Below are 19,218 nucleotides of genomic sequence, written 5' to 3'. Positions count from 1 at the left end.
AATGCCTACACACAGCCTGAAGCGAACCCTCTTAGTACTGTACTTCCTCGTGCTGGCTGCTTATGTCGCTCCAGCCAAGGAAACTTTCTCTTCATCTTCCACTGACCTAGCATGGCAGCTGTGGACAGATAGGGAGGGATCTCAGCAAAAGCAGTTTCCTTTAATCCAAAGGATTTTCAAGACAAAGGAACACTTGCCAAACGTAGAAAGGATTGACAGACATTCCAAGTGTGAAGTATTTTCATCATGCCACGTCCAATCTATGTGCTTACATACCACGCTGCCTCATTCCCTCAACCTCCCAAAGTAAAATTTCCCTAAGTAGGGGAAAATAAAGGGTCCATACTCTTTTTGTTTGTTTTACCAAAAGAATACCATACTTTAGTGCTAGAACGAGAGCAAGAGAAGAGCCCATGAAAAGTTAACGATCAGTATCAATCCATGGTGCCCCTGGAAAACACAGAGAAGTCCTGCTGCATCATAACATGGCTACTTATACACAATAAGCATCGCAGCATTCAGCAAATATAAATGACCGTGTGGCGGTCAGGCAAAATCAAGGAAATTACAACACCTCAACATGGGAATGCCAGGCTGCCTCATTCATTTAGGACTGAAAGATTATAGCTTTTATAAATCAGATTAAAGCAAACCTCATGCATATTTTGGTAATCAGCATACCAATGAGCCTCATTTTTGTGAAAGTGGTTCACAGCTATTAATTCTTCAGGCTTACAAATGATTTATGCAGTGTTTTTGAAATCTAAAAGAACTTGATGAAATGCTTAAGAAAAAACATCTAAAAGGAGTCCTTAATTATGATGCCCTGCTACTCTCTCCAATCTTTTTGATTTCTTTTTTTTTTTAAGGTAAATTTAAGTCCTCTAAGCTGTCCATCTGGAAAGAATTTTTTTTCCTGACCATTTGATGATCTTCATTGTTCAATCCAAATCTGGAAGAGAACCACTTGTCTTATTTGTGATTGTCAGGATATGATATTCTGAGGGTTGGTATGCTGACTGCCCATGAACTACTTTATCTCTTTATCTCTCAAACATCAGAAAATGGGGTTTTCCATGTTATTTTATTTAGTTAAATTTCATAGCCAGTACAATTGGCAAGATGCTATATTCTCACCATCAAGACTCTGAAACTGGGCCAGAAACTCCTCTATTCTCTTTGCTGTGCTCCCAAGCTGCTTTTCAGAAGAGGACTTAAAAACCTTGAAACATTTCTGAAGTATGGTCATCAGTTCATCCTTTGCCAACATCCTAGAATATAATCAGTGACAGGAGACATACTGTAATGGGAAAATTAATATACTTAACACTCTGTATATTAAATGTTTCTGGTCAGAAAAAGATGGTATAAATTCTTCACTAGTAGCTACCAAATTTGGGGGGAGAGATTTTCCTCAATGTATGTGACATTTCAGAAGTATTTAGAAAAGTTCTCATAATAAAGCTCAACTCACAAATGTACAAAGCTCCAGGCTCACAGCCTGATTGCAGCACTTACTAGGTTTATAGTACACAGCAAGTTACCAAACCACTCTGACCCTGGGTTTCCTGGTCTATAAAATGGAAATAAGAATTCATGTATTTCACAGGTTAGATGGAGGCTTAAAAATTAAATGAGGAGATGCATTTGAAGACTCTAGCCCAATGCTTACCACACAGTAGGTAGGCATTTAAGGTTAGTGTCCCTTTGCTTCAGATCTGAGACAGAAATGTCTGCTGAAGATACAACACTTAAACTAAATGAAAGCTTATTTGAAAGGACCAAAAAATATCATAATCATTTCTCTATTACCATCTTAGCTATATTTTAACATATTCTATGGGCTTTATAAACATCAGTCATTAAATCCACTAAATTGTTTTAAAAGGTAAGCAATTCTGTGTGTTTTATATAGCACAGGTGGAATGGTTGTATAATGCATTCAAGGCCACAGAAGAAATCTGTTAGAAACAGAGACAACACAGATCTTCTAAAAATTAGGATCCCATTCTCAGAACCCTTACTTATAGGATCTCTCTACTAAGATCATATTCAGTAACAGAATGAAATGGAATTAGGTCAATATTAGTAATTATTAAGTGCCATGACACAAGTATAAAAATTATTTTCAGCAAATGGACCTAAAAACTGAAGACTACTATGATTAAAAGTTCTTGTATTAATCATGAAGGACTCAGACAAATCCAAAATTTAGGCTATTCTGCAAGATAACTACCTTATGTTTGACATTTTTCATAATAAAAAATCTGGGAAAAATACTAATATTACTAAGTCAGAAAAAGATATAAAGCTAAGTAGACTAAGACTACTGAGCAATTAAGCTGGTTACTTCAACTAAATTTAAACCCCAACCAAAAAATAAAAAATTGTCATACAACTGATAAATACAGAAACTGGTAGGAGTGGACAAAAGTAAACTTTTGCCTAGAAAAAATATAAAATCTTCCTCCTTCTATAACAATAATTATCTGAAGTATTAGTAATATTTTTCTGTGAATGAAAGGCAGCTAGAGGTCAAAGAAAATTAAACCAACACATTTAATTCTTGATTACATTTGACATTACTTAAAATGTCTGACTTTCTATTGCCCAGATGAAGTTAAACTTAAAAGAGTTAAACTCAAAGTCAGATACATTTGAACAATCTGTTATACCTGACAAACGTTAGCCCTATTCAAATAGCCACGACCAGCATCTCCAGGGTCCGAGGAAACACTGACAATGGCTTGCTCGCGGGGCAGAAGCTGGTAACTCACATCAGCAGCACCCTGAGAAAAAGCGTACCAGGCTGCAGGCAGCCCTTCTGGGCATCTATCTAGATGCAGCTTACAAAACTGAGTATTGACAGAGACAAAGCCCCGCCTATTATTGACTTTCAGGATATAAGGGAAAAAAATGTCATTATGTCATATAATTTTGAAATCAAACTTTATTAGTCATAACTTTTAACATGACATTTGTTGGAGGGGGTAGATCCTTCACTTCAGATGTAAACGTCCAGGAATTCAGAGAGTTATCACTCTTTTTCTTATTAGCCAAAGGTAATGTTCTTGTTTCCAGAAGAGCAAAAGATCTTACACTTTCCCAAGTACTCTCCAGTTTAATATAAAACAAGTCTTGAAGTAGAGCTAATAATGTGACCAACCCTATAAAATCATTAAATTTTTTCAATTAAATTATATATACACAGAATCAACATATGCCTGCTATCATCACTATTATTTAATATCATTCTACAGTCCAGTCGCTACAACAAATTAAGAAAAAGGAAGTGGTGCAAAAAAAAAAAAAAAAAAGGAAAGAAAAAAGAAGTGGTGCAAACATTACAAAGGAAGATGAAATTTATTATTTGCATATGATGTGACTATAAGATTGGAAAATCTAAAAGAACTGCATAAGTATTAAAGAGTATGAAGGATGTGTGGATGTAAGACATGTATACACATACACCTGTGTTGACACCTTACACGTACATGTAATCCATCTTATATTAAACTATGTAATGGAAAAAAAGAACATATTCAAAATGGCAACAAAAACTATAGAAAACAAAGCAATATACTTTATAGCAAATATGTAAGACATATCAAAAAAAGAAAACCCTGAATAAGTGAATAGACATTTTAAAGTTTTAAAGATACAAATTCATTCCAAATAAGTCTATACTTTTTACACTTTTTGAAACAAAAGTCCAGTGAGTATTTGTTTAAACCCCAATAAAATTATCCTAAAATTTATATGGAAAAATAACTGTTACTTAAAAAGAGGAATAATGTGTACATACTTGACTGTGTACAGTGGGGCTATTAATATATTAAAAAGTATAAGCTGCAGTGATTAAAATCAGATGGCACTTTATAGGAATGGACAGGTCAATAATGAGAATAAGTCTACAAAGAGATCGAGGAATATATAGGAGTTTGGTACATAATACAAGGTAATACTTCTAATTACTGGGGAAGAGATGGAAATAGTTTGAGAATAATAGATCATTACCTAAATATTATTTCAGACAGAATAAAGATGTGAGTATGGCATGGGGATAGGAGAAAGAACTAGTCCATCAATTATAAAATACTAGAAGAAAATAATGATATTTAAGCCTAATAATATCCAGCATCAGCATGAGTGTGGGGAAACAAATACTGATACACTGTTGGCACAAGTGTACGTTGGAAAAAGTGTTTATATTTTAGACCCCAAAAGTCTATTAAATGTGTATTTATTTTTGTGAAAATTACACAAATGTACGAGAACATTTACCCTTGGTGATTACTGTAACAGTGAAGAATTAGAAACAACCCAAATACATATCAAACAAGGGACTGATTAAATAAAATGTTACATTTTCAAAACGAGATATAATGTAGCTGTGATAAACAATGACATAGTACTAGTGATGACAGTTAACATATATGCACATGTGTATTTGGCAGAATTTGATCTCTACTACACTATATGATGAGTTATTATTATTGCCACATTAAGAGATGAGGAACAGAGACACAGAAAACTTAAGTAACCTGTCTAGAGTCTGGTAACTGGCAATTGCCAATTTGGTAATTTGACTGGATTAGAACCAAGTCTGGCTTGGCATCCATGCTCTTACCAACCATGCTGCACCACATTTCAAGACACAGTGTCCATGGTAGGATATTAGGTACAAAACAAATAACTACCACAACAAAAATGAACCAAATTTCAAAACCAAAAAAATGCAAGTTGTAGAACATCCCATCCAGTATGATTTAATACCTGTTGGTGCCTAGAAAAAAATCTAGAAGTACAAACTGTTAGCAGTAGATGACTGGCTTTCAAAGTTATAGAACACGAATGGTAATATCAAAAAGCAATGTTATGTTTTCACTTAGGTTATTATTAGAGTGACTCCACTTTGGACAAACCAAACCTAATTGAACAAAACTGAAAACTAAAAAATGAAAATTTTAATTTATCCCTCAAAGTTTTTTGTAATAGCACCCAAATAGAAAATTAAGGATTGAGTCTAGCCACTAGACCAGCATGTTTCAAAATGAGTTTTCAAAATGGGTTTCAACCATTAGTGAGTCATGAAACCATTCATTCATTCAGTGAACACTTACTGAATGCCTACTACATACCAGCCACTGTTCTGGGCTTTTGGGATACATCTCAGTGAAACAAAAACCCCTGTATTCATGAAACTTGTATTCTAATGGGTGGGGGATGAGGAGGTAGGGCACAGACAACAAACGCTATGTCTCATATTACTATGTATATACTAAAACTTGACATTATTATAGAAAAATATTAAGGGGGAAGTTTGGGGAGGAGCAGATAGGTTTGAATTTCAAAATGATTATTAGGCCTCACTGAGAAGAAGATATTTGATCAACCACGTGAAGGAGGTAAAAGAGTATTTGTAAGAACTTTTCCTGGCAGAGAGAATAATGCATGCAAAGGGCCTACACTGAGTGTATGTCTGGCATGTTCAAGAAGAACAAGAGGTCAAGATGGCTGGAGTGGAAAGAGAAATCAAGTAGTAGGAAATGAAATAAGAGATAGGCACTGCAGGGCTAGATCACAGAGGGTTGCTATATAGACTGTGGCTTTTATTCTGAGTGAAAAGGGGAGTTCATGGAATTGTTTAGAGCAAAGGAATGAAATTGTATGATATATTTTAAAAGGACTGTGCTGACTGCTGTTTTGAGAAAAACCCATAGGGGGAACATGTATGGAAGCAAGGGAAACCAGTTTTACAATTTTCCATATGAGAGACGATAGTGACTTGGACAGGTGTTACCAGTGAGGGAAGGTGGCAAAAAGAGGTTTGATTCTTGATATATTTTGAAGCCAGAATCCAAGTTTTTGGATTTCAACAATGGGAAGGATAAAAAGACTGACTACACGAAGATTCTAAGGTTAAAGGGAAGATCAGACATTCAGTTTTAAACATGTTAACTTTGAAATGTATATTGGATATCTAAGTGGAGATGTTAATCAGGTACATGGAATAACAGTCAGGCAGTCAAAAAAAAAAAAAAAAGTGGGCTTTTGACTAAGCCCTGGCACATTGTAATGTTAGGGTGTCAAGGAGAAGAGAAACCACCAAAGACAGAAGGAGCATGCACTAAAGTAGGAGGAAACCTGAGACTCGGGATCCTGAATGTCATTAAGGAAAGAGTGCTGTACTGTGCTGATGCTGGTAACAGGTTAACACAAATGAAGACGTAGGACTGACCATTAGATTTAGGAACAGGGAAGTCACCAATGACCTTCTTCAAAGTAGTTTTAATAGAGAGCAAAAACCAAATCAGGTAAGACAGAATGAAAGGAGAGGAACTAGAGACAGTGAGACAGTGCTTTTGAACTCAGGGAGATCCCATTTAGCATTCAGCTTTAAAAGAAATGGCATAAAACTGAAAAGAAAATATCGGAATTATAAAGTATGAAAGCCACCACACGAGATTAAAGAGAAAGGAAAAAACACATTAAGATAGGTCACATTAATGCCAAAACAGAGCTAATTATCTTCAACTAACTTAAGGCTTATGATACTTAATGTGTTAAAAGCTTTATAGGTTGTTATAATAGAAATGTTTCCTTAACTAAGACAGAAAGAGAATCATTTGGCAATCATTAAAAACAACCATCCTGCAGGGCAATGTAGTGTTCTGCTTCATCATGCAGAAAGCCAATAATTCCTGGCTAAGTACTGATTATATAAAGGTCTGATTGAGAACAGGCTATAAGGAGAAACTGGTCAATCCATGGCTAATGCAAAAATCCTCTAAATAATGAGTTCTCAAGTTTTAAACAGACATTATCATAAATTAGCTTTTAAAAATACTCAAAAATTCAAACCTGCATATATGTCAATGAAAACTAGAATAAAAAAGCTTACAAAAAACTATATTCACAGAGATTATCTACTTCAAAGACAACACAACAAAGCAATCATATATGGTAACAAGTCAAAGAGAAACCAAAAATATGCATAATTCTTCCCACACCTTGATATTTCATGTTAGATGCCACTTCCTCTGTGAAACTGCTTGATCTGCTCAATGGAGGTTAGCACTCTAGACCTCACCTGTCGTACATCACAGACTTATTCCCCTGTATTGTAATTGCCTACCTGTCCACCTTCATCTCTCACTTAGCCAAAATTCAGTGTAGATAAGAACTAGGGTTATCTTTGTAATCAGATCGGTGGCTCCACATATCAAGCATCAAAAAATAAAACCCAACATTTTTTGAAAGGATGAACAAGGCAATGGCCCTGCACTGACAGTTTCATGACCTCAGGTCTTAGTGAACAATAGTTTCTTTATTTACAAATTGGTTCATGTAGGGGAGCACTTGGAAGTTACAGTGCCTTTTGTGGAACACCATGCTCTTTTCTGTGTCAAAATGGGTAAATTAAATTATATCATATAGTTAGAAACAACTTGAGTAAATTAAAATATATATATATTTTAAAGATATATTATATACTTCAATATTTTTATATATCATCTATATTTTATATATTTATACTTCTTTTTCAAAAGAAAAACAGTTGTCAAACTAAGATTAGCTATTTCTGAATGTTTAACAGTTTTAATATTTCTTAGCTACCAGCTCGTTTTCTAACAAAAAATAGCAGGCACTAAAAGTTTGGTGAAGAAAAAATGAAATACAAATTCAGATCTTTTCTGTCCACTGAGATGAAAAAACATACAAACAAACAAACTATTCACTATTAGCAGTAGAATATCTTGTTCCAGTTTTGGAACCAATCTGAGATTGACTGCCTCAAGCCATCCAGCTTCTCCACCAATAAAGCCTTTTCTTTTCTTTCAATGGCTTCATTTTTTTCCTCAAAATTTTGTACCTTCTTCTTACTTCCTTTATTTTCTAGAACAGTGTTTCTCAAAGTGTGGTCCCTTGGCCCATCTGTCCAAATGCGGTGGAGTGTTTATTAAATGCAGATTCCTTCTGTCCACCACACCCCAGTTCTAAAGGATTCAGAATCATTGGGGAGAGGGCAAAAGTATACATGTTTAATACATCTCAGCTGATTGTTATGTACACTAAAGCCTGAAAATCATTACTTTAAAAACAGCAACTATCAACATCTTTTGCTATTGAATGAGCTTCAACAATTCAATTCTTTGATTTCACCACAAGTGTACAGATGACTATGGAGGACCTGGCATGATGCAGATTCAGGACTGGCAATCCTTGTTCTAAGAAAGAAACTACATTTTAACTGTACAGTCTCATATACCTTCTGCACAGACAAATCTAGATCATCAAAAGCTAAATTATGCTATTTAGGAAGCATCACATGGACTGTGGAGCTGTGCTATTTTTCATTAACTAGATCTTAAAATCTCATCTAAAGTTGATCTGCAAATTCAGGAAACAATGTATTATTTAGATTCCAAATCTCTAGTCTCTTTCAACTAACCTAAAGTGATCAAATGTTAATATTATTACTTGGGTCATGTTTTTTTTTAACTCAGTGAAAGCTGAGCTGACCTATTAATATATTACTGTTTAACTCAAAAGCCTTACTCAGAAATTAGAGTAATTTCTTTCAGCCTAAATTCCTGTAGCTATCAATCAACTTCAATTTATAAATCTGTTTGTCCAGCAAACTCATAAGGTTATACTTTGGATAAGCAGACCAGACACTGTGGCTTCTTTCATTTATATGTCTATACTCTGCGCCAAGATGCCTAGTGTCAGGATGGGAAGGGGGTTTTGAGGCCACAGAAGCTTGTTTGGCTGGTTCGTTTTAACATTTGAGGTGTGCTCTGAACATGGACTGCTGGCCACAAACCCACAGAAATTACCTTTTATACTACCTCCCAAATAATTGGAATAGGGCTGAAAAACAGACTTAACTTTGAAGATTCAAATTTAAATTCCAGCTGTGTCAACTGCATAAAAGTCACTCAGTGTTTCCAGCTTTGGTTTCCTTATTTGGAAGAAAATGAGATAATCCTAGATAAGTAATTCTCAATTGATGGGGCAAGGGGCAGAATAAATTCCCCTAAGAAGACAGACACATTTCTCATTACTCTCAATCCAAGAATCATTGCATAGCACTCCATGGCTACTGATGTGAAATCACAGTACTTTACAGGTCTAGCTGATCCATCATGTTCCTGTAAGTTAAAACTCTAAGGGTATTTTATCAATACCCTTAAAACCTTACTATTGAAGCAAGGTTTTTTTGAATTTCAAAAGTCTGAAAAATGCTTGGTCAAGTGTTTGACTTCTAGATGGCTGTTTAGAAATTCTAATAGAAAGGTAAATTTTTCCTCTTAAGGTCTTTCAGAGCTGACCACAAGAAGCCCAGTGTACTCACGTAGCTCACTGCTGGGTTAGCACCATTTTTACTACTTCTGGTTCCCAAATGGTGTCTTAAGTTAAATATATCCTTATATAATAATACATGCTTGGTAAAAAATTAACCACCTCATATCCTGCATAGGGATGTGGTCTTCATGCTCAAGAGTTGACTGAAAGAAGAAAGGCTATGGAAGACATGCAGAACCACTGCACTCATGTCAAATTATGGCCTTTTAGAAAGGCATAACTGCGTGCTCCCCACGTGTACATCAATGTCTGCTGCATACATTTTAAAAATAACTGTGATATACAATTCTGTAAGTCTTTTTCCACTCATGAATATATGATATTTTCAACATTACAAATACCACGTAAATACACTTTAAAACTGAGATAATTAGCAAATGACATATTAGTTTCACGTGTACATGATTTGGTATGTGTATATACTGTGAAATGATCACCGTAAGAAGTCTAGTTAACATACACCACTGCACATAATTATAAATTTTCTTTCTTGTGATGAGAACTTTTAAGATTTACTCTATCAGGAACTTTCAAATATGCAATACTACATATCACCATACTATAAATTACATCCCCAGGGCTTCTTTATTTTATAACTGGAATTTGTACTCTTTGACCACCTTCAGTCATTTTGCCCACCTCCCCACCACTGGCAACTACCAATCTGTTCTCGGTATCTGAGTTCAGTGTTATAGAGGGACTTCCTAATTCTTATGGCTGAATAATATTCCACTGTGTGTGTATATGTGCATTTTTCTTTATCCATTCCTTGATTGATGGGCACTTGGCTTGTTTCCATGTCTTGTCTATTGTGAATAGCTGCAATAAACATGGGAACACTGGTATCTTGAGTTGGCATTTTCATTTCCTTCAGATAAACACCCAGAAATTGAATTGCTAGGTCAAATGGTAGTTCTATTTTTAATTTTTTGAAGAATCTCCACACTGTTTTCCATAATGACTGCACCAATTTATATCTCCACCAATAGGGCACAAGTATTCCTCACCACCACTTGTTATTTCTTGACTTTTTGATAAGAGCCTCCTAACAGGTGTGAGGACATATCTCATTAAGGTTTTGATTTGCATTTCTCTGATGACTAGTCATGTTAAGCATCTTTTCATGCACTTATTGGCCATCTGTATGTCTTCTTTGGGAAAATGTCTGTTTAGCTCCTCTGCCCATTTTTTAATCAATTGTTTGTTTTTTCTATTGAGTTGTAGGAGTTCTTTATATATTTTGGATATTAAACCCTTATCAGATGTATGATTTCCTAATATTTTCTCCCATTTAATAGGTTGCCTTTTCATTTTATTGATGGTTTCTCCTTTACTGTTTAGAAGCTTTTTGGTTTGATGTAGTCCCACCTGTTTATTTTTGCTTTTGGTATCAAAGCCAAAATATCATTGCCAAGACCAATATCAAGGAGGTTCACTTATGTTTTCTTCTACTTTTGTGGTTTCAAGTCTATTTTCAAATCTTTAATCCATTTTGAGTTGATTTTTGTGACTGGTGTTAAGAAAGTGGTCCAGTTTTCCCAGCACCATTTATTAAAGAGACTGTCCTTTCTCTATTATCTGTTCTTGCCTCCTCTGTCATAAATTGTCTATATATGTAAGAATTTATGTCTGGGCTCTCTATTCTGTTTCATTCATCTATGTGTCTTTTTTTATGTCAACACCATACTGTTTTGATTACTGATTTTAGCTTTGTAATATAGCTTGAAATCAAGAAGAACGATGCCTCCCACCTGTGTTCTTTCTCAAGATTATTTTAGCTATTCTTTTGTGGTTCCATACAAATATCAGGAATTAAATACTTTTCAATGATCACAAAATATTCCATCAAGTTGATTTATGATTATTTAAACATGTCAGTTTCCATATAAAAGGGATTTTTCAAGAGAAATACTGCCTTTAAGGAACTTAACAAAAAAAGTCAAACTGGAAATGTTTCTAGACTATGTTTCTACAGTACCTCAGTTTTTTTTCCCAAGTGACATTCAGTGATCATTTTAATCTTATTTTCTCTCATGATGTGACTTGTTTGAAGACAGGTGATGGGAATATCTGGTTTCCTAAATTCAGATGATTCCTACTTAGAATGCCTAAACTGACAAGTGTCCTTGACTTCTTTTCCACATCTAATCTGCACAAAAGGAAAAGAAATCCATTCTGGACATTCCCAGATTCTTGGTAGTGCCCAGACTCTAACCTGTCTTTGCTGTACCTGACATATTTTATCCTTAATGCTTTTTATATTCCTATGTGTCTGACCTCAGTTTAGCAAAATGACTGAAACTTCACTTTCTATTTATTGCTTCTGCTTTACTCAGATCCCCAAGCCCATACTTTAGATCTTAGCAAGAATAGTGGAAGGTACAACAGCTGTGAAATCAGATCTGGATTAGAATTCTGGTTCCATCAACAGCTAAGAGATTTCAGGCAAATTCTAATTCCTATATATGCTTCAGTATTCTGAGTTGTAAAGTGTGGATAATAGTATCTGCCACAAAGGTGTACTTGTGTATTAGACAGGAAAGTTTACTGAAAGTGCCTACCTAACACAGTGCCTGACACACTGCAAGCTTTTATAAACAGTGGTTACGACTGTCACCATTACTATTATTGCTCATGTTTCCTTAACCTAGTTTGGAATTGGCATTCTTGACCTTTGACTTGTACCTCAAGATTACTGATGCCAAAAAGATGTAGAAAGAAAAAAGCAAGCCCCTCTCTGACAAAGGAATCTATGAATTTAAGACTATTCAACTGGAAAAGGAAGACAATCACTAATCACAAAAATTAAAGAGGAAACTCAGCAAGAATCAACTAGGTGTTGAGGCAGGAATGTTGACTTGAATAGAAAGCAAATGAAGTCTCGGTTGACATATAGAAGTACACAGAAATCTCTTACTGGCATTTAAAAAACTGAAATAAAACAGAGCTTTTCAGTGGCAATCTAGTTTCCATGGGGAGTTATTTTTCCAGATAGCATAAAATTAGTTTCCTATCTTAAGCTGCACCTGCTAGATCACTGACATTTGTATTATTAAGTCTCTGGACCTAAAGTGCTTTCAATATGAATTTTCCTCCTACTAGGCCCATCTGTTCTTTTCTTGTGGGCCCAGAGGAAGCCAAGACTTAATAAATATTCAATTCTCAGACTTCTTTATGATATTTTCATATAAGCATTTATATTCACTGAGGAAAATTGTAAGTGTGTGTGCAGAAACTTAACTCACACTTGATTTTCCTTTCCTCATTTTCCAAGTGGTCATTATTTTTATGGAAGACTAAAAAGTCAACGTATGTATGAGTGAAGCCAAGAAAAACAAATGATTATAACTTTAAAAGGTAAATTTGTCAGGGTGGTAAGTGATCTCTAATATGTGACAACACCAAGATGTCTTATTTATATAATATTAGATAAATTTATGATCTCCCGTGCTAATGAGAGCATGGCCAGCTCAGATGGGGGTAAGGCATCAAGGCTACTGCCTCCTCATCGCTGGTCCTCAAGTTCAGCAGTGACCTCTTTCACATTTCACCAAGTGATGCTGCAACTCCACCCATCCTGGTTGGGGCCATGGTGAGATCACTTTCCATGATTACTTTCCCTGCCATGCCATCAAGCTGGCAAGATTAAAATTATCCATACCTAAGCCCTCTTCAGGTAGTGTCAATATTTGACTAAATGCTCATTTTACTTTAAAAAGCACAAGTTCGGGACACCTGGGTAGTTCTGTCAGTTGAAGTACTGACTCTTGATTTCAGCTCAGGCATGATCCCAGGGTTGTGGGATCGAAACCCATGTCAGGCTTCAGGCTGAGCATTGAGCCTATTCGAGATTCTCTCTCTCCCTCTGCCCCTCTCCCCCACTCACAATCTCTCTCTAGGAAAAAAAAAAATCACAAGTTCAAAAACAAGGTAAAACCAGCAAAGAAATGGATGGTTGCTACATTAAAACCACCACAAACCACAAACAAGTTCAAGGTATTTACAAATATTAGACACAGCATGGCTACTTAAAAACCCCTTGGCAGGCAACATTCTGGAGGAAAGGGTTATTTATTGACAGGCTTACATCAGACAAAACAGAAAAAAAAAACAAAACTACCTCAGCAGCTGCAAAGCTGATGCATACTCCTCTGAATCCCATATGTTCTTTTCTAAACAAGTACAGTACAGCTCTCTGATCTGTAAGTAAAAAGCACACTTGTAAGGAACCAAAAGTGATGTACTAAGTTACACACTGCTCATTTGACAAAATCATAAATGGTCAAGACAAAAAAATAAATATTATTAAAAACAATCATTTTCTTTAGAGGACAACAGACTGGGCACACATCACATAGGTCAGGCTATATAAGAATACCATTTACATAAAAGCAACATGAGACTACATTGGGACTGGCTGATAATACTGATCACACTGCAATAAGAAAATAATAAAATAAAAGCAATATGGGATTATTAAAAAGAAAGCTTAATGGCAGAAATCCTTTCATAAACAAATCATTCCTATGTATTTAGATTTGTTCTCTAAACCTTTATTTATTTACTTATTAGAGAGAGAGAGAGAGAGAGAGAGAGAGAGAGAGAGAGAGAGAGAACATGAGCGTGGGGGAGAGGAGCGGCGGGGGGGAGAGAATTCCAAGCAGGCTCTACACTCAGCCTGGACCCCAACACCCCAACACGGGGCTCGATCCCACAACTCTGGGATCATGACCTGAGCCGAAATCAAGAGTGGGACGCTTAACCCACTGACCCACGCGGTACCCCTGTTCTCTAACCAGTACCCCGGTTCCCCTTTGAGGCAGGATGCAAATATTTAGGAATACAGAATTATTCCACTAACATCCACTCTCTAGCTGGTTCACAGGTTTAGAGTATGACACAAAGGCCAGTGGGGCATAATTTTGCAAGGGCAGAAATGCTGTTTCCCTTTTAGTTCTTGGTGGAATGCAAGGTTAACCATTCAGCATTCTCAAACAGATTCTTTTTGCTATTTTAATAAAGTGGGGGGATCAACTCTCTCAGTATACATGACAAAGAAGTGTGAAAGAAAGAAGTTAAAATGCCTTAGGACAAATACATTGGGGGGCGGGGGAGGAGGGGGGAAGCAACACCACTGGGATTTATGTGGTTGTTTCTAGCCGTGGCCATCAGAACAAAATATACTGCTTCAATTACCAGTAATGTGTACAGCTGGAATGGATTTAGATTGTGCACTCAGTGCCTGATTTGGATCCATTTCAAATTCTGATGCCTGAATGCTGCTGAAATCAAAGCAAGAAACTACTGATATTCCTACTGCAGACATTCCAAATGAAGAAGTTCTGGTTACCTGTCGACCCAATGGGTACTTGGGAAGAGAAGAGGTGAACTGATGAAGACATCTCAAAACCAGGAAGTAATTTGTATGGTAAACATGTAAGTTTTCTAGTAATGATTGTATTTCCTCCTAAAAATCACAGAATACATTACAAATATGTAAGTCAGTAATTAAAAGAATAATAAAATCTACCTCACGAATATATATATATATATATATATATGTGTGTATATATATATATAAAATTCCTGGAAAACTGATGAGAAAAGATGCAGAATTACAAATTAATTTCGTTAATTTTGAGAATTAGTAACGCACACAAAATCTAGGATAAAGGCTGGGTATTTCTGATTTAGTATCAGGTCTGGTGATATTTTACACACACCAAAATTAGTCCTGTAGTTTCCTTCTATCTATAGCACTGCCATTATAACTTGGCTCCCCCCAAGTGTGCAAAAAAGCACCCTGCTGGATGCCTGCTTGTGTCAGTCACCCAGTATGTGCCACAGCGAGGTAGGCCTACCACCCTCTACCTTGCTGGCATCAGAAGGGTAAGAAGATCACTACGGAGCCCAATACCAACATCATTAACAGTTGCTGAGGTTACACTTAAGGCCTATGCTTCTCTTAAAGTACAATTAGAACTGTGTTTCAAAGAAAGACTATAGAAGAAACACCACGGGTGATTCTGATAAATGCCTGCTTTTTGTTGAGAATTTCTAACACTGGTTTTTATTCATTTTACTAATTAAAAAAAAAATGAAAAGAGAAATCTAAAGCCATCAAGCTTTAGAATTTAGACTCCAACAAGTATAATATGGGAGATAGTGTCTTAAGAAACTTGTGGGATGACTAATCCCACAAATCAGTTTCAAAAGGGCTTTTTTGCGGGGGGGAATGGGAGGGGTATTATGTTTTCTAGAACCTTCTGAAACAGTTTAGAAATGATTTTAACACACTACATTCTATCAACATCCAAGTATTTTTCAGACCTCAAATACTTTTATAACTGCTTCATCCTGTAACATTCTCTTAAAAGGATTATGATCTGTGGCATGGTCTTCACATTTTTTTCTTCTCTGTAAGTCAAAAAAGGACTTTAACTGCTGGGCTGGGGTTTTTTTCCACCAGTAATATCTTGCAGATACCCATTATTTTTAGCAGTCAAGCCTGCAGAAAATAACACCTCAGATACGAATAAATTCAAGCAAACCTAACCTATAAAAAGCAACAAATCTGATATATTTTCCTAAACTCTAATGCACTTAGAAATCAATTCCTTCATCATCAATCTATAGATTATTACCTGAAAGCACAGGGCAAATGAAAAAGCTTTCAGAATCAAAATGTTTTTCCTCCCAGTATTTGAGTTAGTTGGTAATTTCAAAAATCTAGGTCTCCTATCCTAACAAAGGGTACTTTAACCACCACTGGGAGAGTACATTCAGCTCTAATTTTACTATATGCTGTAACATGGAGAGTGCATAAAGCCACTAATTATTTGCCTTAATGTATGCCTGAAGAGCTTTTAAACAAAGAAAAGTATTCTGGAGGGAAAGGAATCTATTACTGATTAATAACCATACTTCATGCTTCTTGCACTACCTATTCCTTTTGCTTAGTGGAGTACATGCTTTTGTGCATGTACAAATAATGGGTGATGCAGAAGTGAATTTACTCAGAGGGGGAGGAAACTGAAATACTTTACACCTTGTGGGCAATGTTGCACAGTCGAGGGACTATGCCTTGGGTAGGGGTGGAAGGAGGATTATGCACATGCTCTTCTCCCAGATGATCTCAGTCCCTTCCTACCTCTGCATGATTACATCCCTGTTCCCAGTGGAATTCTAGCATTTAAAACATGTTTTGTTTTGTTCACATAACACAGCATACTATTTCAACCAATGCCCAATTGAGGAAATGGAGTTCTGGTTCCAACACTGGAAGTAAAACTAGCTATGCTGGACTTCATGAGAAATCTGCTATACCCTTCTAAGGGATTTTCAAGAGTTAAGTTATTTTGACCATCCCACACTTTTGCCTTATGTATTGACTCTGGAACTACTCTCTACATAAGATTCCATTGTTATTTACATCTGTGTTCTTATCAGCTGCAGCAGAAAACATCCAAATGATTAACTTTCTACATGATACTATTCTCTAAATCCTTTGTCTTACTGAGATTCGTATCTGTAAATGCTTCTCTCCAGGCCAATTCTTAATGCACTTTATGAACACCTTTTTATAGGTTTTGATGCTGAGAAAATTCTCCACTTAATGCTTACAGCAGCATCACACTATGTACATGTGAAAACAAAGCCTGTTCAAATAGTAATCTTGTTTTCCATTCGTTAAATTTTTCCTCTGGAATCACAGCCATACGCTGGCCATGTCTGCCACTGTTTTATTTCATAACTGTGGTTAGGATGATTCTTTTTAACAGAGATACACTTTGCCTAGTAATATTCATTATTTCCCAAAGAGATATGCTTTCTTCTTTTCTTGACACATGAAGACCTTGTGGTCTTTTCTGATCTTTGATATAAAGAGACGCAAACAAAGATATTTCTCTGATATCAAATACAAAAGAGCAGCCTCCTTGCTCCTCTTCAAACATCAAGACAGGCTCCAACCTCAGGTCCTTTCCACTTGCTGTCTTGCTGCTGTTTGGAATTCCCTTCTGCCAGATTCCTGCATGGCAAGCTTTGTAACTTCCTTTAGTCTTTATTCAAAATTCACCTTCTCAGTAAGGTCCTTATTTAAAATGTCAATCCAACTCCCCATGCACACCAACTTTCACATTCTGCTTTTTTCCTTCATTGTTTTTCCTTAGCAACACAGACATTTTACCTACTTCTTTTGATAGCATGTAAGCCCCATGAAGGCAGAGGTTTTTGTCAGTTTTGTTCATTCCTATATTCTCAGCACCTAGATTAACACCTGGCACACAGTGGACCCTCACAAACTTTGTCGAATGAGGAAGTGCATTAATGAACGGAGGCCAACATGCACTCAGTCTCCCTTCTAAATAAGAGCAACCACTTGTTGTCTTGCTGGATGTGGGCCAGATTTACTAATTTTTCAACAAAAGATGGAAGTCTGAATGTGTAATGTAAAATGTCTCAATTTGTAAATGTTGACTCAGGGTAAAAAAAACAAAGAAACCACTACGGACCTAAAAAGCCACATTTATATTAGGCTGTGGGTGGCCAGTAAATATATAGTATACCCTTTTAAATCAGCCATCTCCAATCACATCAATCTTGTCTGTCATTCAGTCAAAATCATTCATGTATTCTTGTCTACTTACATGACAAGGCCCCTATTTTTACTGAGCTGGTTACTTTCTTTGGAAAGGAAACCAATACCTATGTAAAATTTAAATATATATAGGTAAAGAAAATATGATCAGACAGAATTATATTTGCCATGATGCTTAGTTTTTGCAATTCTCTTCTACTTTCCATAGTACTTATTCCTTTTGTGTCCAGAATGTTATGGGGTGAAGAGTGACACCAGGAAGATTTAAAGTAAGCTATGTAAAAATGGCTGTAAGTTTTTATAATATGTTCCTTTCAATAAATTCACTGATAACAAAAGCTGGTGAAACAGACACTGGATTTTAGGAATAAGAGGTATCTGCTGTCCAAGAACACAGCATTTTCTTAGTTATCATCTTGCTAGAACGAAGCATGATTTTTCTCATTATGGAGAAATTTTGACCAACAGTGTTTGGTTCTCAGTGTCTCATCACATGACAGCCAGCTCCTGGAGTACCAAAGCATGGCTTTCTCCCAGCACTAGTGTGGCCTGTGTGCTTCTCCTCTCATCTGCCTCAGCCTTTTGTTCTCTGTGTTCCCACTGGGCACTTCAGACCAGCAGCACTTGATGAAAGGTTTGCACTGAAGCTGCCCGTTCCCGCTGCACTATTGTGCTAAAGCCTCGCTTGTTTGATCACATGTAGTAGTTTGTTTCCAGTCATTTTCTTCCTTTCCTCTCTTTTCTTTTAATTATTTCTCCTAATAGATTTCCCCCCTCCTCCTGCCCTGTCTGTCAAAAGAAATAGAAAGAAGAGGTGGAGGCAAAAGTAGGTGAAAGGCAGGTTACCACCAAACTCATGAAGTAATTCTGTGCCTTTTGTTCACGAATCACCATGAAAAGCATACTAAATGGTGAAAAAAAATCTACCACTAACTTGCTCTGCGACCTTAGATATTTCACTTCCTCTCTCTTGGCTACATTTCTTCATTTGTAAAATGAGCATATTCAATCAGGTTATCTTTCTAATACTAACAAATTACAATTCTAACAAGTCCAAGACTTACTTCCTACTCTCAACCGATTTAAAATCTTGCTGGGTACAGAGGGAATAGAGACATAAAATATTAACAAGTCAGAATAAAAAACTTCACCTGTCACCCGCAAGAGATTGAATCTAAGTTGAAAGGGGTTTGAAACCAAGCCAAATAGCTTTAAGGAAGATTTGAATAAAAATATATAAACAGATT

The 19,218-nt window shown here is 36.1% G+C and overlaps 1 protein-coding gene across 5 annotated transcripts in view; it reads right to left on the bottom strand.

The window, feature by feature from the left end:
- ORC3 (origin recognition complex subunit 3) overlaps positions 1–19,218 on the bottom strand; it is a 61,877-nt gene that overhangs the window by 9,825 nt on the left and 32,834 nt on the right. For 4 of the 5 annotated variants that reach the window (XM_040474138.1, XM_040474136.1, XM_040474137.1 and 1 more), the window contains 3 exons: positions 14,723–14,839; positions 13,493–13,572; positions 1,138–1,271 (listed from right to left, as the gene is read on the bottom strand). In XM_040474138.1, coding sequence (XP_040330072.1) covers positions 1,138–1,271; positions 13,493–13,572; positions 14,723–14,839 — 331 coding nt within the window. The remainder of the gene's footprint in view (positions 1–1,137; positions 1,272–13,492; positions 13,573–14,722; positions 14,840–19,218) is intronic. The other variant, XM_040474139.1, reaches the window with a different exon arrangement.

This window comes from Herpailurus yagouaroundi, unplaced genomic scaffold (genome assembly GCF_014898765.1).
Source record: "Herpailurus yagouaroundi ecotype Mexico unplaced genomic scaffold, PumYag 139, whole genome shotgun sequence".
NCBI classification, from domain to species: Eukaryota; Metazoa; Chordata; class Mammalia; order Carnivora; family Felidae; genus Herpailurus; species Herpailurus yagouaroundi.
Note: the sequence above shows the minus strand (reverse complement) of the source record. Positions and strands in the feature narration are given on the sequence as shown.